The following is a 24254-nucleotide window of genomic DNA, read 5'->3' as shown; positions in this document are numbered from 1 at the left end:
CATGGATACGTAACCAAGGGGCAAAGCGTTATGTACAGACATGCGAGCAGGTTGAGTTTTCAGCACCTGATATACATGTACAGTATCTGTCAGAAGAAGGTTACAACGTATTGTTTTGTTAAAAAAAAACGAAGAAAAGAAAAAAGAAAACCCATCCTTCATGGTTGAGGTGCTGGTATAGATGACAGCTGTCGTTGTCTGAAGAAGTCATCTATTACAGTTTGAGAACAAAACGCACCATCTGCTCCAAAAGTAGTTTCCTGGATGAACCAGTGACTAAGATGGATGGACGACGGCGGTCACCTCACAAAGCACCGCTCCAGTCTTTACATCCAGCAGCGTTGCTGCTCGGATAAAGTCACGATTTGGTTTCATTTAGGTTCTACAAAGGTTTTGTCCTGAAGAAAAGTTGGCGTTCCATCGTTTAGCTTGATGATTTGCATGTGATCCGTGTAGTATCAAGAAGGGGCCAATTAACCTATTAAGACCTGAAGCCGATTCAAAAAATGTCTTCTAAATCCTAACAGTTTTCTGAAAAACCCATGTTTCTATGTCAGTGGTTCTCCATCTTTTTCATGTCAACGACCCCCAAAATGATGTGTATTTAGCCGCGGACCCCCCATCTCAAAATATGTTGTTCCAGGGACCCCCAGAAGCAAAGATTTGAGTTAAAAATGTTCGCTTTAAAAATGTATATATATTCAAAGATTTGCACAAATGTTCACGATTTTTCCCAAAAAATAGCAGATCTACAAGCTCATAGCGCGGCACTCGCTGCCGCGCTACGAGCTTGTATATCTGCTATTTTTGAATAGCCAAAGTCTAAAATAATGGTTTAAGTGGTTACACGGATGCGTTCACGGTTTGAATGGGTTAACAACACGCACGCACACGCACGCACACGCACACACACACGCACACACACACACACACCCCCACACACACGCACACGCACACGCACACGCACACGCACACACACACACACACACACACACACACACACACACTTCTGCAGTGTTGCATTGCTGTTGTCTCAGTAAAGGCAGACAGAAACCGTCTCTTTATTCTAAGTCATTTGTTGGCTCGTCCGCCTTTGAAGAGAAAGAATAAATACAATCTTAAGCCCAGGATAAAGAAGGATAGAGTCACTCAAAGTGTTTCAAAGTGTGACTCATTTCTTGTCTATCATTTGTTTTTCTTTTCCTCAAAATCTTTATCCCACAATTTTTTAACCCATTTCTTCACCCAGTGCCAAATGCCTATGTAATCCTGGGCGCTACACTCCCTCTGCCAACCTAGGGAGAGCCCAGAACTGAGCTCATGCCTCCTTCAATGCATGAGGAGCTAGCTAGAAAGCCGCTTCTTGTCACCTGACAGGGGAGAGTTTCCTAGATCGGACGTAGCACGTGGAAGGAACACGTTATTCCAACCAGTTCCTTTCCCCTCCATCAGGCGCCCCGGCTGACCAGGGGGAGGCAGTATAGAGACCAGGATTACTGCGTGCTTTTTGTGAGGGTATACCTACCCTAGGGGGGTAGGTAGGTACCCTTCACTTTCTTGTCTTTCTTACCTGTCCATGGTGACTGGATCCACGGATCTGGATCTTCTAATGGCTTATTTGTTTACGTGTTAAAAGAATGACTGTGAGACTGTCACTGTGCAATGTAAGTCAAGCAGGATCAATACATTTCTACATCAACAGAGCCACTATTGAAGATATCCTCACCGATGTTTGGAATGACATCATGGCATTTAACCCATTCAATCCGGGGACGCATCTCTGTCATTTTAGATTGCTTTGGCTATTCAAAAATAGCAGATCTACAAGCTCATAGCGCGGCACCGAGTGCCGCGCTATGAGCTTGCACATCTGCTATGTTTGAAACATCGTGAACATTTTTGCAAATCTTTGAATATAATTTTTTTTAAAGCAAACATTTTTAACTCGAATCTTATCATAGATATTGATATTTATAACAATATTTTACTGTTATAAAATATTTTTATTATATGTATTTATTATATTTGTATTCATATTTTATTGTTCGCTATAAATATTCAAAGATTTGCACATCTTTTCACGATTTAAAAAATAAATCGCAGATCTACAAGCGAGTGCCGCGCTGTGAGCTTGTAGATCTGCAATTTTTTGAATAGCCAAATACATCGAAAATGACAGAGATGCACGTCCCCGGATTGAATGGGTTAAGATGTGTTTATTTTAAAAAAATATATATTTTTTTTATTTTATTTTAAGTATTATTTAAACATCTATACATAACAGAATGTATACACAGCTCACCTGAGGCCATAGAGCACTGTGCCGTCCGGGTGCAGCCGGATCATTCGATTTTTCACCGTGACGCCGTGGACAAAGGATTTCTTGTCGTTGAGGAAGTAGGTGTCGGGCACCCACAGGGAATCGGCCACCCGGTTATCTAGGGTCAGGTTGAGAGGGATCTCCGAGTAGGACAGGCGCTTGTCTCGCCAGGCTTGCTGGAAGTACATGGTCAACGTGTAGTCCTGTAAAGGGCATGGGCGAGAGAGGGAGAGAGGGAGGGGGAGAGAGAGAGAGAGAGAGAGAGAGAGAGAGAGAGAGAGAGAGAGAGAGAGAGAGAGAGAGAGAGAGAGAGAGAGAGAGAGAGAGAGAGAGAGAGAGGGACAGAAAATTAGAGCATAAGAATGAGTCACAAAATACAGACATTCTTCAACTTTTCTCTCAGACTAGACGCATCAACATTGGATGAAATCAATTTAAAAGCTAAAAACCTAACACAAGTGTGTATGTGACAGACCGGGACGGAAAGAAAGGGTTCTTTGTCTACTAGAACCAGACACTGCTTTTCATGCACATCCACAAAGAGCTGACTGATGAGCTGGACTTTAACGATGTGCTGAAAAGCTTCTGTTTTGGGGGGAATGACAGGAGGAACAAAGTACTTTAGGATATATAGGGGTGAAACCGGGACTGTGGCTGCTGTCCGTGGTGCTGAATTGTTTGGCTTAATGTTGTTTATTCTTCCATCTTTCTTCCTAGATAAAGTGCTTTGTTTTGTTTTAAAAAAAATGCAATGTTTCTGCGTTTTTTTTAGAGCAGTGGTTCTCAAACTCGAAGCAAAGATTTGAGTTACAAATGTTCACTTTAAAAAAATATATATTCAAAGCTTTGCCCAAATTTTCACGATAAAAAAAATAGCAGATCTACAAGCCAATCTACAAGCTCACAATGCGTCGATGCGACGCATTGTGAGCTTGTAGATCTGCTATTTTCAAAAGATTTTTATATTATTTTGAACTTGTGAAATGGGACATTCTGCATAATGAGTACTTTCTACTTTTGGTACTTTAACTACATTTTGATATCAATCCTCTTGTACTTTTACTCAAGTCAATTTTGAATTCCAGATTTGATTGCATGTATTGATACTTTTACTTAAGTAAGAAATGTGAATTCCTTTTTCCACCACTGCTCAGCAGTAAAGCAGAGTCGCCCGCCGAAAACAGACGCTCACAGAAGCTCACGACGAGCTTGTAGATCGGCTATTTTCGGTCGCACGACTCCCTCTACACGACAAAGTACATAAATCAAGGTTTAAACAAGTGCAAGCGTTTCCCAATCGTTTGCATGTCGTCTGCCAACTGCGACCACAGCGGTAGCAGGCATGGTCCTCCTCGTGCTCTGACGTTTCCTGTGCACTCGCGTCGCATCGAGTCAGACGCAAAGACGGCTCAGTTACACGTGTGTGTGTGTGTGTGTGTGTGTGTGTGTGTGTGTGTGTGTGTGTGTGTGTGTGTGCTGCGTAGGAGCGGAGCCCCCGCTTTAACTGTGCTATTTGTGCCACGGGCGTTACATAACGTGCATGTTTCTAGGAGAAGAGAAAAAAACATGAAATGGAAATCCTGCGTCACAGCAGTGAGGTCCTCTGCTACAGTGTAAAAAGGAAAGCAAAGCCCGCAGTCTGCTGTGCTCTGAGAGCTTTGCTTTAAGAGATGTCAGGAATGCTGAGAGGGACAGGAGGAGAGGAGAGTAAAAGAGAGAATTGGAAAGGAGAGAGACACGGAGGAGAGGAGAGGGAGTATTCTGGCAGTATTTAGCCCTTTGCAAAACAGGGGTATGAAAAATGTACTCCTCATTATGGATGACATTTCGTCAAATATCCCTGGGTATAGAATGCTGACAGAGAATCACAAGATGGCAGCAGGACAATCTGGTCAGAGAAAACCCCCATATCAGCACTTCTCTCCTCCTCTGACAGGTGGATATAGTTTGTTTGTCCCTTGCACCTGGTGCCACGATGCACTGGTGTTTCTACCTGGTTTCACACGCATTTCCCTGCATTCTCTGCACTACATTTCACCAAAAAATGTACTGAGTTTTTTTAAATAGCACTTGAAATAAAGTTACTCTGATGTACCAGTTCTAACACCAACTTTCAACCAAGCATTCCTATTTTGGGCGTGTCATTATAGGTGAATTAAAGGTTCGAAAATAGCCAATCTACAAGCTCACAGTGCATTGAAATGCAACACATTGTTAGCTTGTACATCAGCTATTTTTGCTAATCGTCGTACAAAGTATGTATATGTACGAATAGCGGAAATATATAAAGTAAGTATATTGGACTGTGGGTAGTGGTTAATTGAAAATGTGAATACCGTTGTGTGATGAAATGCAGGAGTAGTTTATACACATACATAAAGCTCAAACAGTGAGATTCCGGAAGTAAATTACACTGGTTGGCTTGATCAGAGACTTGTCTCGAAAATGTGTCCCCAAACATTTCCTTTGTCAGGAACACACACGCACATATGCACACACACGCACGCGCGCGCACACACACACACACACACACACACACACACACACACACACACACACACACACACACACACACACACACACACACACACACACACACACACACACACACACACACACACACACACACACACACACACACACACACACACACACACACACACACACACACACACAGGAGGCCCATGGCTGAGAGACAGCTCTCTAAAACAACAGGTTTTCATAGGAGGAAGAAAGAGAATTCCTGAGTCTGGTGTATGCGTGTGTGTATGCGTGTGTGTGTGTGTGTGTGTGTGTGTGTGTGTGTGTGTGTGTGTGTGTGTGTGTGTGTGTGTGTGTGTGTGTGCGCGTGTGTGTGTGTGTGTATGTTAGACAGACAGCAAGATGAAGAGTGGGAGATGGAGAAGTGTCTTTGATATTTAATACATCATAAGGAAGCCCTGGCCTGTTTCATGTTTCAATGACAGGGAAGTAGACAGTGAGGAATAGACGGCAACAAGTGTCTCTCATGGCCAGGAGCACATGTTGACGTTCCCCTCATGGCAAAAAAAAAAACAGAACCGGTTGCCTCGTTGTCTGACCGCAGAATGCAAGGTGGATATCAAGGTGACACGGCATCGGGGAGGCAGCGTGTGCAGTGGTGGAAAAAAGTACTTAAGTAAAAGTATCAATACTACAATGTAGAAATACTCTGTTACAATTTAAAGTCCGGAATTCAAAACTTACTTGAAAAGTACAAAAGTATTGGTATCAAAATGTACTTCAAGTGCCAAAAGTAGAAGGTGTTCATTACGCAGAATGTCCCATTTCACAACATTTCAAATGTATAAAATATATAAAACATATTTTGAAAATAGCAGATCTACAAGCTCACAATTCGTCGCGATGCGACGCATTGTGACTCGTGAGCTTGTACATTACATTACAGTCATTTAGCAGACGCTTTTATCCAAAGCGACTTACAATAAGTGCATTCAACATAGGTAGGGAACGAAAACTACTAATCACCAGAAGTCTTAAGTGCATTTTCTGCAAAAACAAGCAACCAAGAGTATACCTAGCGCTAAGGTAAAAGTGCAATATATCAACTACCTACTTTCTTAAACAGATGAGACAAAAATAGCAAAATCAAATGAGCACGAGCTAAAACAAATAAGTGTATCGACTACACAAGATCCAATAAAACAATACAACAATAAAACAAGCGTTTGTACAACTAGTTAACAACAAGTAGGCCAGGCAGAGAGGAAGGGTAGTGTTTCCTGAAGAGGTGGGTTTTCAGCCTGCGGCGAAAGATGGGCAGTGACTCTGCTGTCCTAACATCAGTGGGAAGTTCATTCCACCACTGTGGGGCCAGAACATAAAAAAGTCGTGACCGTGTGGATCGACCAGAAGGACCCTTGAGTGACGAGGCAATCAGTCGCCCCGAGGTGGCAGACCGAAGCGGTCGGGCAGGGGTGTAGGCATCGACCATAGCCCAGAGGTAAGAAGGAGCTATTTTCAAATGGCCGAAATGTATATAGGGCTGAAGTGGTTAATGTTTTGTTATAATAATCAAAATCTACACAGTAACTAGTAACTAAAAGTTTTCAAATAATTGTAGTGGAGTAAAAGTACAACATTTGCCTCTGAGATGTAGTAGAGTAGAAGTAAAAGTATTGGAAATTGGAAATACACCAGTAAAGTAAAAAAATACCTCAACGTTGTACTTAAGTACAGTACTTGAGTAAATGTAATTAGTTACTTTACACCACTGAGCACATGTGTATGTGTGTGTAGAATGGATCAGGATGAGGGGATGGCGGCACAGACCAGTTTCGCACTCTATCCCGTGCCAGTCGCCAGTCGTCCCGCCAGTCGTCCTCCCAGGGCACCCAAATAATTGGGGGAGGAGAGTACAGAGACTCCCCAGGGCAAGGAAAGGAGGTATTTCTGCCAAAAAGTGCTAGAGGTGTCCAGAGGACTGTCTGCCTTTCCCCTAAGAGGAGATCTGAGGGTCAATTTGCTCAGAAGAACTTTTCTCATAAGGACTTTTGAAAGAGGCCAGCGGTTGACACTATATGGTCTCAAAAGCACTTACCTATCGGGCAAGTATACGGGTCATGTTCTCGTTTACCTGCCCCAAAGGTCATGTTTACTTGCCTGAAAAATGTAATCGTCAATTTTACAACAATATTAACCCATTAAGACCTGGAACTGTGTCATTTTTAGATTTGAGCAAAAAAGCATTATTTTACACTTTGGGCTATTCAAAAATAGCAGATATACAAGCTCATAGCGCGGCACCGAGTGCCGCGCTACGAGCTTGTAGATCTACTATTTTTGAAAAATCGTGAAAATGTGTGCAAATCTTTGAATATATATATATTTTTAAAGCCAACATTTATAACTCAAATCTTTGCTTCTGGGGGTCCCTGGAACAACATATTTTTGGATGGGGGTCCGCGGCCAAATACATATAATTTTGGGGGTCCTTGACATGAAAAAGTTTGAGCACCACTGATATAGAAACATACGTTTTTCAGAAAACTGTTGAGATTTAGGAGACATGTAGAATCGGCTTCAGGTCTCAATGGGTTAAATAGCCCACTGTAGCGTTTCCCAGCTACTGTTGACCCCTCGATTGATGTTTCTTGTGTCTATAGTATTATGCAATGATCATACATCCAAATTGGCCACTGGCAAGCAATTGTTTATGTACTGTTCTCTGTTATACCCAGATGTTATACCCATCTCATCTGACGGTGGATTATTGGGCAGCCTGTGCATATTTAGAGAGAGAAAGAGAGAGAAGAGAGAGAGAGAGAGAAAGAAGGGGTGGGGGGGGGGGAGCAACCGGAGAGAAACTCCATTTGCCCAAATCTTGTTTTACTTGCCCCGGGCAATCTGGCATTAGTGTCAGTGGCTGGCTGCAGATTAGCAATTAGCCTCACAAGAGCTTAGAGGAATGTCCCGTTTTTATCTGTGGGAATAACCTCTTGTCAAACCAATAGCACTACTTTTAAGTCGCTCACCACTCACATGCTATCTCTGATAATATGAGAGGTATAATACTATTATTCTACAAGGGAAAACTGGCCACTTGGCTTGCCAGATTTACGCACACTCGAGATTGTTCTCAGCCTGTGTAAAAGTACTAGTTTAATTGCCAAAAGGAAGCGAGGGTGTTTCAGGCCGTGGTGGAAAAAGTACTCAAATTCTTTACTTAAAGGAGGAGTTCACCCAAACAATTACTTATTTTCTATCAATTGCACACCCCATGAAGCCTTGAATTCATGGATTTATTTTTGTTTTTGTGGCATTCCTAAGCCAATAATTTGATTATAATAAATTTGTCCCCATTGATTCCGGTAGGAGACACAAATGCATTTGTGTCTCCTACCGGAATCAATGGGGCTAAATTTATTATAATTAAATAATAAAGGAAGGAATGCGACAAAAACAAAAAAATATCCATGAATTCAAGGCTCCATGGGGTGAGTAATCCATAGAAAAAAAGGTATTTTGGGGGTGAACTACTCCTTTAAGTAAAAGTATCAATACTGCAATATAGAAAGTAAAAGTAAAAGTCCAGAATTAAAAATGCATTTGAGTAACAGTACAAAAGTATTGGCATCAAAATGTACTTAAAGTCCCAAAAGTAAAAAATGTTTGAAAATAGCAGATCTACAAGCTCACAACGCGTCGCATCGCGACGCGTTGTGAGCTTGTAGATAGGCTATTTTCAAATAGCCTATGTAGAAAATAGGGCTAAAGTGGTTAATGTATGTTTCTTAATATCATAATTTATATCAGAAAAATAACTAGTAACTAAAGTTTTCAAAAAAATGTTGTGGGGTAAAAGTACAATATTTGCCTCTGAGATGTAGTGGAGTAGAAGTAAAAGTATTGGAAATTAGAAATACTCAAGTAAAGTACAAATACCTCAAAATTGTACTTAAGTACAGTACTTAAGTAAATGTACTCAGTTACTTTCCACCACTGGTTTCAGGTCCACCACACTGTCCTAATATGAAGGTATTTTCCCAGCATCCCACTGGGCCACCACACAGGAGTTTAACATAGGTCCCTTCGGGCCAAGGACAAGCTGAAGGATCTGCCCCCGTAAATGGAAGCTGTTCAATTATTTTCTAGACAGATTTTGTGCAAATCAGCTCCAAAAGTCAGCGTGGGCAGAATCATAATTAAAAACTGATGAATAATACAAGTTAGAAGAGAATGCACCCTTTTCTGCACTGTTCCTTTCCTTAACCCAAAATCACGTTGGGTAGCTTACTGTATATGTCAGATGGAATAAGGCATACTCTCGTTGAATGTTTGCCTATTGTGACATTTACAGAATAGGGATGCTAGGGTTCATGTGGTTAATGTGTCTCTCTCACACACACACACACACACACACACACACACACACACACACACACACACACACACACACACACACACACACACACACACACACACACACACACACACACACACACAATGGCACCATTTTATCATGAGCATTAGTGAGGACCAATTATATGAAGATGGGTTGAGAATGGCTGAAGTCGTCCTTTAACCCTGAAAGAAACTGACGCCTGAAACATTGTCCCTCACGATGCACCCAAGTTGAACAACCATTATTTGGAATCCTGCAGCCTCTACTGACCATCATCGAACTTGCTGTGAGTGTCAAAACTCACAATCTTTATTTTTTTTTTGCTATGGAGCTTTCAAACTGGAGGTTGTCAGCACCCAGAGCCCCAGTGCACACTACAAAACCATTTCAATCAGACAAGGGCTCCACTTTCCAAAAGCTGTTCTTTTCACCCAACTCTATCCCGTTGACATCCCAGCAGCCTCCAGTTCCCAAGGTGCAGGCAGTGCAGCCTTATGCGACGCCACCAGACAGAGACCAAGGTGAATGTTCAGCCTCGGCACAAGGAAGAAGCGGATGTGCGAGTCGTGACAAACATAAAAAGTTCCCTGAGGCAGAGAGTTCTTGACTTTATTTTGAATGGATTGTTCGTGTTTAGCCAGCGACGTGAGCAGTCAACTGACTGCTCTTTGTGTCCCAAATTCACGCTAGTCGCTTTCGCAACTACATATGAATGAATGTGTGAACCTTTGTTTATTGTGTACTAGACCATACCCGTCGGGGGATATGAGCACCCAAAGTGCGTCATGGTCCGCTTGTTTCGCGGATGGTCCGCTTGTTTCACGTATGTGGCAATGCCGGCGCTTGTTTCACGCACATGATTTGGCAACCCGGGAGCCGCAGCAAACATAAAAATTATAATAAACAGCTGACATTTGGAAAACGAAAAACAGGCTTTGGTGTTCCGTGCACATGGTAATGGTCAATAGCTGTGTGCAAATTCAGATAAATTGCTCCAGCCACTGAGGAGAACCGGGCAGAAGAGTTTTGGGCTCACCACACACACAGAGCTTTGTTGAATTATAGGATGATAGGATTATGCGTTATGGGTATGTGTGTGCATGTGTATTATGTTATTGTTATGTTGATGTATAACAGTAGGCCTATGTATGAATATTTGTGTGAGAGTATATAGACCTCAACAGTGACCGGACACTTTTAGAACTGGCACTGATTACGGAAGAGAATTTCCCATTCCTTTACTCCATAGACCTTTCAGAAAATCAGTTGATTGGGGACACTTGTCTGATTGTGCAGAGAACTGGTCTCCCCCTGTGTGATTGTACTGCAAGGTAGGCATGGGTTAGACTGCCCCATAGCGTGCCTGATATCTGGCATAGAGGGGCGGGTTTAACATCTCCGGAGAGAGATTACGTGGGATCCCATTGGTTCACCGATCTGTCCGTCACCCCCGCCCCGCTCCGCATAACATTTGGAGCGACGCCCACTGCACTCTGGTTGGTTGAGGATGACTCCCACTTCCTATGCCCCGGGACATCGACTCGCTGGTCCAGGCTTTTATTGTTTTAGCAAAAATAAAAAATAAAAGCCTGGAGATCGAGGCTAGGCATGGGTTAGATTGTTTAGATTTAGGGTTGGGGTAAGAGCATGGGATGAATGTGTAAGTCAATGCAATTGTCCCTAAAAGTATGTGATGCATGCGCGTGTGTCCGGTTTCAACCTGGCATCCCTATTTTGGTGAGATTTTCATAAATGTTTCAAATTAAATTAAAATAGAGACAATTGCAGATCTATGTTGTGAGCTTGTAGATCAGTTATCGTTATTTATCCGACAATTAAATATATAGGGGCAATGTGTGCATGCTGCACATGTACAGAATGTATAACGTAGCAGAGTAGTGGCTCACAACCTCAGCCTGATGGCCTGAAAATCTAATCTCCCCCGGGCTATAGGGAATTCCCTTTGGCTCAGTGGTCAAGATGTAGGCTTTCCACAGGGGAGATCCGGGTTCGAATCCAGGTGTCCGGGTGAGTGCAGGTGGTTGGACGCAACCTAGGTATACTCTTAGTTGGTTGCTTTAGAAGAGAATGCACTTAAGACTTCTGGTGATTAGTAGTTTTCTTGCCTACCTATGTTGAATGCACTTATTGTAAGTCGCTTTGGTTAAAAGCGTCTGCTAAATGACTGTAATGTAATGTAATGTAATGCATGTGGCTGTGAGTGATCCAGAAAACAGAGCTGACAGGCACTCTCAAGCAGCCGAGGGTGATTGCACCAGCTCTCCCTCTGTTTACGAAATGGCATCGCAATGTGGAACAGCAAGGATTGGATAACAACCAGTGTAACAGTCACCATTACATCACATGCCAGCCTTATAGTTTTCCTGCTTAACGAGCTTCATTACACACAGCTGGTGGATGCAGGCCATCAGTTGTCCTGACTCGTGCAACATTTCCTTCACGCGGCACAAGAGTTCAAATGTCCTTTTTCCACCTCCGAGGAGGTGCCCTCAAGTGGCTGTCAAAACTTTGCAAGAGACCACGTACAGCCCAAGCCCGTAGATGAAAACACAAGTGCCTCATGACGTGTGTGGAAATGAGACACGCTTGTTATACCTAGGCGAGCGGTCCCTGCAATTGTCATCTCTGAGGAGTTATTGTCGGGAAGGGGGGCACGCGCCCGGGTTTACCGTGCCGGCACAGAGGCCTGCCGAGGTGCCACCGCGGCCAATTTGCTGTGAGTGCATACACGGTGGAACAGGAGACCGCCTGAAAGACTTAGTGGAAATGTACTTAGTTGGAAAGTAGTGTAACTAAGTACATTTACTCACTGTACTTAAGTACAATTTTGAGGTACTTTTACTTCGCTGGACTATTTCCAATTTGCAATACTTTTACTTCTACTCCACTACATATCAGAGGCGAATATTGTGCTTTTACTCCGCTACAATTATTTGAAAACTTGAGTTACTAGTTACTTTGTAGATTTTGATTATTATTACAAAATCACGTCAGCCCTATTTAAGCTTCGGCAATTTGAAAATTGCCGATCTACAAGCTCACAACGTGACGTGTTGTGAGCTTGTAGATCTGCTATTTTACATTTTATACATTTGAAAACTTGTGAAATGGGACCTTCTGCATAACGAGTACTTTTACTTTAGGCATTCTAAGTACATTTTGATACCAATACTTATGAACTTTTACTCAAGTACATTTTGAATTCCGGACTTTTAGTATTCTACATTGCAGTATTGGTACTTTCACTTAAGTAAAGGAAAAAATTCCACCATCACTGCCCGCTAGCTCCCCCCCCCCTCTTCCCTCTCTTCTCTGTGGGAGGATGAGGCTGTAAATCAGCGGAATAACTCGCGGTGGCCCCTGTGCATGCGTAAGTGTGAGGGAGGATGTCACAACAGCAGTCATAATGAGCATCAGAGCGAGAGAGAGAGAGAGAGCCGAAGCTGCCAAGGAGAGAGAGCAACAATACACGACATTCATTACATTCCTACACCCACACTGAAAGCTATTTAGTCTCTGTGCATGGATCTTTTTTGATAACTCACTTCCCTATGCCTTGACGTGCTCCATGCTCACACACGTATTTGGACCTTCTTTTAACCACATGAACCCTATGGTCCCTGTTCAGTAGACTTTGCATCTTTGTTCAGGGTAGACTTGTAGAGATACATACTAATGGGTGCATATTGATTATTGGCTTCCAACCTCGTCGCCTTTTTAACTCATTCACTGCCAGGCTTATTTCAAGCTTGTTGATCCATATGCCACAGGCATTATGGATCAAACGGAGAATTGTTTTTCTCCGTTTACATATTAACATTGAAGTGGATGGAGCATTAACTTTTTGAAAATCGTTTTCTCCTAGTTCCTTTGAGATCAAAAAAAAATAATAATAACCAAAAAAATAAATATATATATATATATATATAAAAAAAATTAGGTGACGTCAAAAGACGTCATTGGCACTAATGGCACACTGAAAACAGCCGTCAAAAGACGTCATTGGCACTAATGGCACACTGAAAACGGCCGTCAAAAGACGTCATTGGCACTATATGAGTTAATTCCAAGGAAAGCCACTCCCTGACCCCTCTCAAAAGGCAGTCCCACACCAAGAACAATTACTATAACGCCAACGATATGAGCATTCACTCCACAAAGATGAACGATAACGTTCCGTAAACACGATCAACATCCGTGATGAGTTGTATGTGACGGCCTGTGACAGTTTGTTGGATTTTGAATTTCTGTCAGTGTTTTCCATCATTCATCAAATCACTCTCAAAGTGATCCCAAAGATATTGTTCACCGCCGTCGTTATTGTTCTCAGTGTGGACAGCCACTTCACTCTCTCTGATGACATGATCAATTCTTGGGACATGTCACCCTTCAAACCCTTATGAACAGATGAGTGTGAAATGAACAAACTAAATTCAATGTGTGCACAGCCCCCCGCAGGCCTACATTACGATGACCCTATATGGGATGTATCAATCATTTAGGAATATGCTAATAATAATCAAACCACACAGGTCGGGTCAAGTTGCTGTTCCCACATTAACCCTGAAACCCTATTACAAGCGGGTCCTGGTGGTAAGCTTCTTTTTCTTCTCCTTCTTCTTCTTTTTTCGACTCAGCAGATCATCAGCAGATCATCCGTTTCCATCTGCTTCTGTTTTCTGCCTGAATGTCCTCTCTCACCCCATCCATAAAACCTCCTCTTTGGCTTTATCCTCTTCTCCTCTTGTCTGGCAGCTCCATCTTCAGCTTCCTTCTCCAAGGTATCCCTCCTCCCTATCTCAACCTCGCCTCCTTTTGTTTTATTCCCAAACCTTCTAACACTGGGCTGATCCTCTAATGTAGTCATTTCTGATCTTGTTCCTCCTTGTCACTCCTGTCCTAATGAGAATCGTAGCATCCTCAATTCTGCCACCTCCAGCTCCGCCATCTGTCTTTTCATCAGTGCCACCGTTTCCCAGTCGTATAGCATGACATCTTCTCTCACTCTGACTCTTGCTGGTATACTCTTCTCGTTCTGTCGCAAATCACTCCTGACACGTTCCTCCACCCCTATCCCTATGGTCAGCTATTTGGTTTAAATGGTCCCTATGGTCAGCTGCAGTGGTGGAAAAAGTACCAACATGTTTTACTTAAGTAAAAGTATCAATACTGCAATATAGAAGTACTCTGTTACAAGTGAAAGTCTGGAATTCAAAATGTACTTGAGTAAAAGTACAAAAGTATTGGTCAAAATGTACTTAAAGTAACAAAAGTAGAAAGTACTCATTATGGAGAATGTCCCGTTTCAAAAGTTTTCAAATGTATAAAATGTATAAAAAATATTTTTGAAAATAGCAGATCTACAAGCTCACAATGTGTTGCGATGCGATGCATTGTGAGCTTGTAGGCTATTTTCAAATGGCCGAAATGTATATAGGGCTGAAGTGGTTAATGTATGTTTTGTAATATTAGTCAAAATCTGCAAAGTAACTAAGTTTTCAAATAATTGTAGTGGAGTAAAAAGTTAAATATTTGACTGAGAAGTAGTGGAGTAAAATTATAAAAGTAATAAAAGTATGACAAATTGGAAATACTCCAGTAAAGTAAAAGTACATAAAAATTGTACTTAAGTACAGTACTTAAGTAAATGTACTTAGTTACTTTCCACCACTGGTCAGCTATTTGATTAAAATGGAGTAGTGATTTTGTTAACTGTAATTGTTCACAGCTCAAGAAATATGATATTACTGTTCGGAGATGATTTTTAAATCCAATAACTGACCCCTGGATGCTCTATCAAATGTTGACAAACTAACTAACTTCTCTGCGGTGCAGTAAAAGCCCACTAAATATCAGCAACAGGATATATGTCGGCTGGAATTACCCCGGAGGGTGACAGCGATCTGTTTTACCTTTTATTTTGGATGGGGTTAAAGATCCAGTGCAATGACATTTTCGGTCATTTTATTTTGAAGTTACAGCCTGAAACGGCCTCGCAAACCAATCAGAAGGTTCCATCCCTTCAGGCTATGGCACGGTAGAACCTCACTCACATGGTGCGCACTGCACAGTGTTATCGTTTGCAAGGGAGAGAGATATGGCCACTGTGCAGAATGTTGTTACCAAGTTACTTATTTCTAACCTCAAATGTTTTCAGATACATATTTTAGTGTGCTGATTAAGTTTACAATGAGTAATACACCGTCTGGATCGTCATCTTGAATGAGATTCAAAACGGAGTAGCTCTGTAATTAAAATCAGCTGTGTTTGGAGGAACGTGCAGCTATGGGAATCACACAGGTGAACGAAATCAAGATTCATTTATATTCATGAAAGTTGATCTATGTCATCATGCAGTACGTTTTCGTTTACAGGAAGTAATTAATAATGACTTTTTAGGGACTTCTGATGTAAAAATATACAAACATGTGAAACATGTTTTAAAAAATGGCATCTATTGTTAAAGGTCCTTACACACCGGGGCGATTTTTTCATGCGAATAATACGTTTTTTTTTAAATCTTATAAAGTCAATGCAAGCTTACATGGAGCGAAAAAGCGAAAAGGCGTCTTTTAATTATTCGGAACGAGTCCGAATTTTGCGTATATTCGCATTTTCGCCGGTGTGTAACCGCCTTAAGTATGCCCATATGATGACCACGGATATGCTCTAAAATTGTGAAAAACATATTTTTCATTCCACTAGATCTTTACGGTAAGCTTGACTTATTTGCCTTGTATAAATATAACGAAAATTTTAATAAAATTGATTTACTTGTTTTTTAAACAACAGAACATTAGATCACAAATGCAAACGTCCCAACCAGCTGGCCTTTAGGATAATGGACATGTTAATGTAATTCAATAGGGACATAATAAGAATGTAACTGTATGACAACCCCTTCTGCGCTGTTTCAGAAATGTGTTGTCTTAGAAAGGAACCAAAATGAATCATAGCAAATAACACATCAATTTAGCCTGGTAAACCCTCCCGATCGCGGAATTCAATTTCATTTTCATTCAGCAGACCTGAAATCATATGAAATGTGAATTGTGCGAGCTGGATGGTCTACCAGGCTAACATCAATTGCCATGATGGGGGAAAGGCACAATAGACTCTAAAATACAGCCCCGAGTAAAAGTATAGACAATTGGAAACACGTAAAGTACAAATATCTCAAAATTGTACTTAAGTACAGTACTTGAGTAAATGTACTTAGTTACTTTACACCACTGCCGTCGGGCAACCTGAAAGCAAACTCCACTTGCCCCCGAACGTTTTATTTACTTGCCAGGGGCAGTCGGCAACCGTTTAGAGTCAACCCCTGTGGACTGTGTGCTACTAACACTCATCGAAATATCAGGTATGGATGAAGCCCATAAATTCAGTGCAGGGAACACGCACTGTGCTGTCATGGTGCACAAAGCGTACCGGAGACCTCATACTGCCTTCCACAGTCACCTCACCTGCCACGTCTTCACCAGCTGCACATGATGAAATGTGTTAATTAGCAACGTCTGGAAATAAAACCAAGTGACATCATCTCTCACAAAAATAATGACTCTCCATCATCTCAATATGAGTCCTAATCATGATGCAGGGCAACTTCACCATAGCAATACTTAGATCAGTGATTCTCAAACTTTGTCATGTCAAGGACCCCCAAATTGACACTTATTAGCCCACGGACCCCCCATTTGAAAAGATACGCCAGGGACCCCCATAAGAGAAGATTTTTAAGGCTCTATAGCAGTGATTCTCAACCATTTTAATTTTCAAGGACCCCCAGTTTGACATGCATTAGGCTACGGACCCCTGTTTAATACATTGACTGCCAGAGTTTTTTCAAAAAGTCTGTAGCCTCTGCCAGGGTTTTGAACGATTTTGGTACCTTTTCGCATAGCCACAGAATATTTTTCTCCAGTATGATTGATCCCAGATAATTTCTAATCACAGATGAGATTCAGGTGTGGTTTCACAATGTCAACGAGGTCATTATGACCTTGTTGTCATGTGTTGTCTGATGTTTGAAAATAGCTCAAAACCAGTAGTTTCAAACCAAAAAACAATGTGAATTGTTTGTCCGTTTGAATTTTAACATTGAAGTGGATGGAGCAGCAAATCTTTGGAAATTGTTATCTCCTTATTCGTTTGGAATATCGAAAGAGTGTCAATACTAAATAATTAGAGAATCTTTTTAGAATTTTTTTTTTTTTTCAGGACGTTTTTAAACGTCTTTGGCAGGCAATAGCTGAATGCCCAAAGACGTTTATAAACGTCTTTGGCAGTTAATCAGTTAATGGCATTTCTATCTCTGGGACCCCGATTTATATAGTAAAATCAATGTTAATTTAACTCTGAGAGTGTATAAATGGAACTAAATGGAACCAAATTGACCCTAACAGGGTCCATTTGGACACTCTCAGAGTTACAGACCCATAAGGGTTCATTTAGTTCGTTAGCTGGGGACCCCCTGGAACTCCCTCAAGGACCCCTGGGGGTCCCCGGACCCCACTTTGAGAACCAATGACTTAGATAAACGCACTGTGTTCAGCTATCAAATTTCCATTTTCAAATGACATCCCAGGGTGGGAAAGTACCACTAATTGGCGTGATCGTTTTGCCAAGGTGTGAAGCAATCAGTCTGATTCAACGTTTTAGAATCCCTAGAGCCGTTCTCTCTATGGGCTGCATGGACAGGGCCCAGCATTAAGGCCTCTATGGGCTGCATGGACAGGGCCCAGCATTAAGGCCTCTATGGGCTGCATGGACAGGGCCCAGCATTAAGGCCTTTATGGGCTGCATGGACAGGGCCCAGCATTAAGGCCTCTATGGGCTGCATGGACAGGGCCCAGCATTAAGGCCTTTTGCATAAAGAGTCTGGTTTTGTAATTGGTCAGTTAGTTGATCAGTTTTTAAAGGCACAAAAAAATAAGAAGAAAACAATATGCACCATCGCAGCAACTCGACAGCTGTGTGTGTGTGTGTGTGTGTGTGTGTGTGTGTGTGTGTGTGTGTGTGTGTGTGTGTGTGTGTGTGTGTGTGTGTGTGTGTGTGTGTGTGTGTCATTCTGCACTCTTAAACCCCTTTCTTCCATTTCCCTCCATCTCACTTTCCTCGCTCTTTCTCTCGCCCTCCAACGATGTACTAATGCTCATTACAACTGCCGTTGTGATGACACGCTCTCGCTCTCTCTCTCTCCCTCTTACAGAGACTTATTATGACTGCTTTTGACGCCTTAAGGAGATAGCAAGTCTTGTCTTACAGAGAACTGAGAACTGAGAGCATATCTTTGCAAAATTCTAAGAAGAGCCTAACTCGATGATCGATGACAAGCATTTCAACACGGTGCTGCTGCTGAGGAAGGTCTGCTGTCTTGACTGGATGTGAACAAAAGGCCAATACACAACCAGTTTTTGTAGATTATAACAAGGATAACGCACACAACACAGGATTTAGGCTGAACCACAGCTTGGTCTGAAGATTCACCTCTTCAGACGCCACCTCGCCCCCTACTTCTTTCTCCTTATATCCCTTCTTGTCACTTTTGTTTGATGCTAAATTAGTTTACAATGCAGAGATATTTTGGTGATTTATTCTCATGTTTTTGTTACCCTTTGTTAGCTTTTTCTTGACCATGTTGTTTATAAAGATGTTAGGTTCATAGATTACTGGTATCCTAAACAAATTGCCTTCACAAACCTTTTCTTATTGAAAGAACGTCATATTAGGAACAAGAGGTTTAATTGGCCCGCTACACGGCCCTCACACCCACGCTGCACTGCCGATCCGACTGATACGCCCATACTGTCAGTCCTAGTTCCTTTTATACCCATATACAGTATGGAGATCCCTGATGTCATCAGTAAACGCCCACATGCCCCCTGACTGATTTGTTTGTGCCTGATGCCATGGCAACACACTCCATATTTGGGCGTAAGCTGCATTGGGAAGTCCTTATATGGTTTTGGCTGAGTCATGGTGACATGAGCGCGATGACGTGATCCTCCCTTAACCCATCCAATCCGGAAACACATCCACTTTGAGAACCTATGGTGTGCTGCACTGTTTTGGAAGCAGATAAGACAGGACAACAGTCTAACTTTGCTACGTTGTTTGCTTCACCTGAGAGCTGATGGAAACGCGTGGAGAGAAAAAAACAGGGACAAACCGCAACCACCAGTCTTTACAAGCACCTTCACAGAAAAACAAGGGCAATGTCGCTTACAATAAGCAGACATGGCAACCAATGCCTTCAATTTTTTACCAACACGCCCCCTTTCCACAGCCACACCCCCACCGTATATATATATATGAACAGAAGTGCACGCCGACAATTCAGTCTAAGCGCATCCCACACATGGACAGGGTGTTTCTTAGAGAGTGTTACGCACACTCTCAATAATAATACCTGGGCACTTCAGGAGAGACTACCCAAATAAAATATACTTGGAGCACTGGACTGGTCTGCACGTGTTTTATTGTTTTGCAGGGCTGACTGGCGTTTCCACTTTTGTCTTCCTCAGAGCCAAACAGGGACACGAACATCAGGGACACTCTTCTAATCCTTATTCATTTATTCATTTATTCATTCATTCATGCATACCACAGTGAATAAAATGGCTAATTTTCATGCAGCAACAAAGCACGCAGCAAAAGTCGCAAGAAATAGGAGGTTGCTGTTATAGATCACCAGCCGGACTCTAAGGTGCCACCTGGTCCACTGTTTGTTATGACACACAGACTAAGGTATTCTGCCAGTGGTGAAAAAAGTTCGGAATTAAAAATGTACTTGAGTAAAAGTACAAAAGTATTGGCATCACAATATACTGAAAGTACCAAAAGTAAAAGCACATAAAATGTATAAACATCTTTTGAAAATAGCCGATCTACAAGCTCACAATGCATTGTGAGCTTGTAGATCGGCTATTTTCAAATGGCCGAAATGTACATAGGGCTTAAAGGAGGAGTTCACCCAAAAAATTACTTATTTTCTATCAATTACACACCCCATGAAGCCTTGATTTCATGGATTTATTTTTGTTTGTGTGGCATTCCTTAGACAATAATTTGATGACCGTGTGTATTTCCGGTAGGAGACACAAATAATCTACTTTGTGTCTCCTACCGGATACATTAGCCGGTAGGAGACGGGAATCAAATTATTAGCTTAGGAATGCGACAAAAACAAAAATAAATCCATGGATTCAAGGCTTCATAGGGTGTGCAATTGATAGAAAATAAGTCATTTTTTGGGTGAACTCCTCCTTTAAGTGGTTGATGTATGTGTTTTGTAATAATAATCAAAATCTACCCTCTGAGATGTAGTGGAGTACAAGTAAAAGTATTGGAAATTGGTAATACTCAAGTGCAAATACCTCAAAATCGTCCTTGAGTAAATTTACTTAGTTACTTGTTTCCACCACTGTATTCTGCTGCACACAGAAAAAGGGTTCAGGACAATTCCACTATTGCAATTTTTTTGCTGTCGTTTTTTTTCCCCCTTCCAGATGACCAAGCAAATTGCAATAAACACATTTTGTCAGGTTCGCCCCAATATCAGTGTTTATTTCGGATGCTCACTTTGTCATTCTGTGCTCTATCTGGCAGCCACTGGAATAGCAATACCTTGACTTGAACAGACTGTATGCAGTCACAGCACACACGGCTCCCCTGAATGACAGTCCTGTCAGCCATCGAAGGAGCTTCAGTTGAGCTTTCAGAAAAGAGGCGGTGATTGAAAGGACAATGACACGCTAACAGTGGATCAAGAGAAGCTCCAGAAAAGGAATATGTTTACCGACAAACACTAAAGGAAAAGCCTAGTGAACTGCAGGGACATCAAGAAATGTATAAACATGAGAGAGAGAGAGAGAGTGTCCTCAAGAGATATTATTCTTTCTTTGTGTTGCTTTCTACACAGTAGCAGTGTGCTAGCAGCAGCTGTATGAAAAAACAACATCAAAAGGAACCATAATAGCTATGACAGCAACAACAAACAACCACATTTCCTATGACAAACTATAAACATTGTTATTGTGTATGTAATGTTACCCTGTAATGTATAGTGTGCACGCGTGCATATGTGTGTGTGTGCGTGCGTGCGTGCGTGCGTGCGTGCGTGTGTGCGTGCGTGCGTGCGTGTGTACAGTCTATGTACGTCAGTAGCGTTTTTGTTGGAATGATGTGTCCTTTTGTGTTATGTTGTTGTCAGAGCAGTATATTTAATATATCTATAGACAGACAGACAGACAGACAGGCAGGCAGACAGGCAGACAGATATTCAGTAAGTGTATTTATAACAATAAAGTTGAACTTAACGGAACTGACATGAACAACAATAGTAACAACAACCAACAATAAATCGACCTGAATGGAAAATCCCGCAGCTTCCTTAGAATGACAGCTACCGTAACAGGCTCCTGGACACCGTTCAATGTGTAATTGTCTGCTGGCTTGTGTGTTCTCAACACAAAAAGGGCACTTTCAGAGCAATTTATCCCACTTCTTTGTGATGGGAAAGCAAAAGACAAAAACAAAAAAAAAAATTTACTGTGTTCTTGCGTCAGTGTGGTTCTCTCTCAACCAGTGGTCCGGGGACCACCAGTGGTCCCTGAGGGGGTTCCAGGTGGTCCCCAGCTAAATGATGGAGAGTTGGTAACCAAGTGGACCCTTATTGGGTAAATCTTTAACACTTGAGAGCATAAAATGAAACCAAATGGACCCATAAGGGTCCATTTGGTTTCATTTTACGTTCTCAAGAGTTGAATTATTGTTTAACATCTGCATTACTTCATTTACAAAAAAATCTACACAATTGGAGAAGGTAGAAGGATTGTTATTTTGATCAACGTTTGCCTGTCGTCTCTCCCATGCCAACATCGTTACAGCATGGAATTGTGGACAAAATCTTATGAAACGACAGCGAAATATTCTAAGTTTTGGGTCTGAGAGGCTAAATCTCATCAAACGGTGGTCCGTGGCTCAAATACCGAATAAATAATGAAAAAAAATGATATGAAAAGGGTTGAAAACCACTGATGTAGGTGACCAAACTGGTATCCTATAAGTTTGAGAAACGCATTTTGGGGCGAGCGTGAACTGCTCAAAACCACCACTGGAATCGCATCGGGAGAACGTGACTGGTTCTTTCGATGGCTCCCTGAGGTGCTACTGTAGATGGAATGGGAGCGGGGCAGCCAAAAGAGATTGGATTTTAAAATATCATTTGGTATTATGTACAAGTCATGTGGTTGGTTGAAATAGGTGACATAATATACAGTGAAATTGGTGATGCATGGACGAGAAAATGTTTAATGTGACATTTTTATAGCTGAAAGCAGGTCATGATTTCTATCTGAAATGACAGCATAGTGTGATTGAAGCCTTCAGAGAAGCATAGGGGGAAACGGGATAAACTGTACTGCATGTCTCTTTAAATGATTTCTACAGAGCGCTGACCTTGAGGAGGGACAGTGAATCCTAAAGCAGTGTCCGTCATTTGCTCACTCCGTCTTTCTCTTTCTCCCTTTGCCTATTTTTTTTGACTCTCCCTCTCTTTCCTTCCTCCTACCTTTCTCTCTCACAAACTCTGAAAATGCCTCTCTGTCTGTCAAGTGTGTGTGTGTGTGTGTGTGTGTGTGTGTGTGTGTGTGTGTGTGTGTGTGTGTGTGTGTGTGTGTGTGTGTGTGTGTGTGTGTGTGCGTGTGTGCATGTGTGTGTACGGCATGATACCCAACAAAGACAGGACAGTGTGGGTTTGTTGCTGCGTTGTGTTGTGTTGTTCAAATTGAAAAACCTGAAGGGCGTGACTCTAAAACATCAACAAAAAAATCTCTTAAAGTCTGTCTACTTCGTGTTTGTCTCTGATCCCCCTAGAGACCATTTGCTTTGCGAAAGCTGCGGGTCTATGAAGAGGCAGACCTACGACTCATCATTCGACAAATTTGCATTCGACAGATTCATTTGCATTCGACAGATTTGTTCGACAGATTTGCGTCATTGGCTGTCGTTTAAGCCAATGGGATACTTTCCCATACTCTGAACGGGCGGCCTCGTCCTCCCAAGCTATGGGACTATGCAGTCCTCCGAGCGCTAGCCGAATTTGGCTAATAGTTAGCTTGTATGATGTTACTAACTAACTGTTTTTAGCCAAGCGCGCTAATGTCCGCTCCCCATTAGTTATCGACGCAATTCGCGTTATTACTCTCGTAATTTTCATGTATTGTACATCCCAAAATAAAATGTATTAACCATGTTATGGTGCTGTAATGACTTTATATTTTCTCAACATAATACTGTCTTTCACACGGGCCTTGGAAAAGAGGATCACTTCCGCCATTTTCTTCTTCGTTGGTCTAAACAATGACACGGTTGCCAGATTTTGAGAGAAAAATAAGCAACCAGGTCAATGAAAACAAGCCCAAAGACTTAAGTGACTATTAGGCTACATGAGCTCTTTAAACCTATATGCATCGGCTATTTGATAATAGACGACTTGGCAATAGCCGATCTACAAGCTCACAACAAAATAATAACAAATAACAAGCAACTACCTACATTTACAAGCAACTTCACAGAAAACAAGGTCGCTTGTAATTAGTATACATGGCAACACTAGTACGAGTACTTTTCCCACCACTGTTGCTGTTTTTAACATGACTGCCCTGTTTACAAATGAATGAATACACACTACAACCAAGGTTACTGTAGCAACATTTTTCATGTAAGGTATGACGCTAAAATCAGCTGCATTTTATCAGAAAAAAGCAGATCTACAAGCTCACAACGCATCGCCGCCTTGTGAGCTTGTAGATCTGCTATTTTTTTATTATGACGTTTTATTGAATACTTCATTTACAAAAGACATTAATGAAACCAAATGGACCCATTTGGGTTTTTCTTTCATGTAAGCCAGTAGTGAAAAGGGCAAACTTGCAGTTATGCATTACAACTCAAGCCTAGCTGTTTCAAACAGTGAAATCAAAAGACAAGTTGTGAGCTTCACTTTTATAAAGGGTTAGGGTTACA

The 24254-nt window shown here is 41.8% G+C and overlaps 1 protein-coding gene across 2 annotated transcripts in view; it reads right to left on the bottom strand.

The window, feature by feature from the left end:
* Positions 1-24254, bottom strand: part of gabrb2b (gamma-aminobutyric acid type A receptor subunit beta2b) — a gene marked incomplete at both ends in the record, with an annotated part of 134206 nt that overhangs the window by 67209 nt on the left and 42743 nt on the right. For both annotated transcript variants that reach the window (XM_080436260.1, XM_080436261.1), the window contains one exon: positions 2303-2523. In XM_080436260.1, coding sequence (XP_080292386.1) covers positions 2303-2523 — 221 coding nt within the window. The remainder of the gene's footprint in view (positions 1-2302; positions 2524-24254) is intronic.

Source organism: Gymnoscopelus braueri (genome assembly GCF_963280865.1).
Source record: "Gymnoscopelus braueri genome assembly, chromosome: 8".
NCBI lineage: Eukaryota > Metazoa > Chordata > Actinopteri > Myctophiformes > Myctophidae > Gymnoscopelus > Gymnoscopelus braueri.
This window is presented reverse-complemented; position numbering and strand designations above follow the sequence as displayed.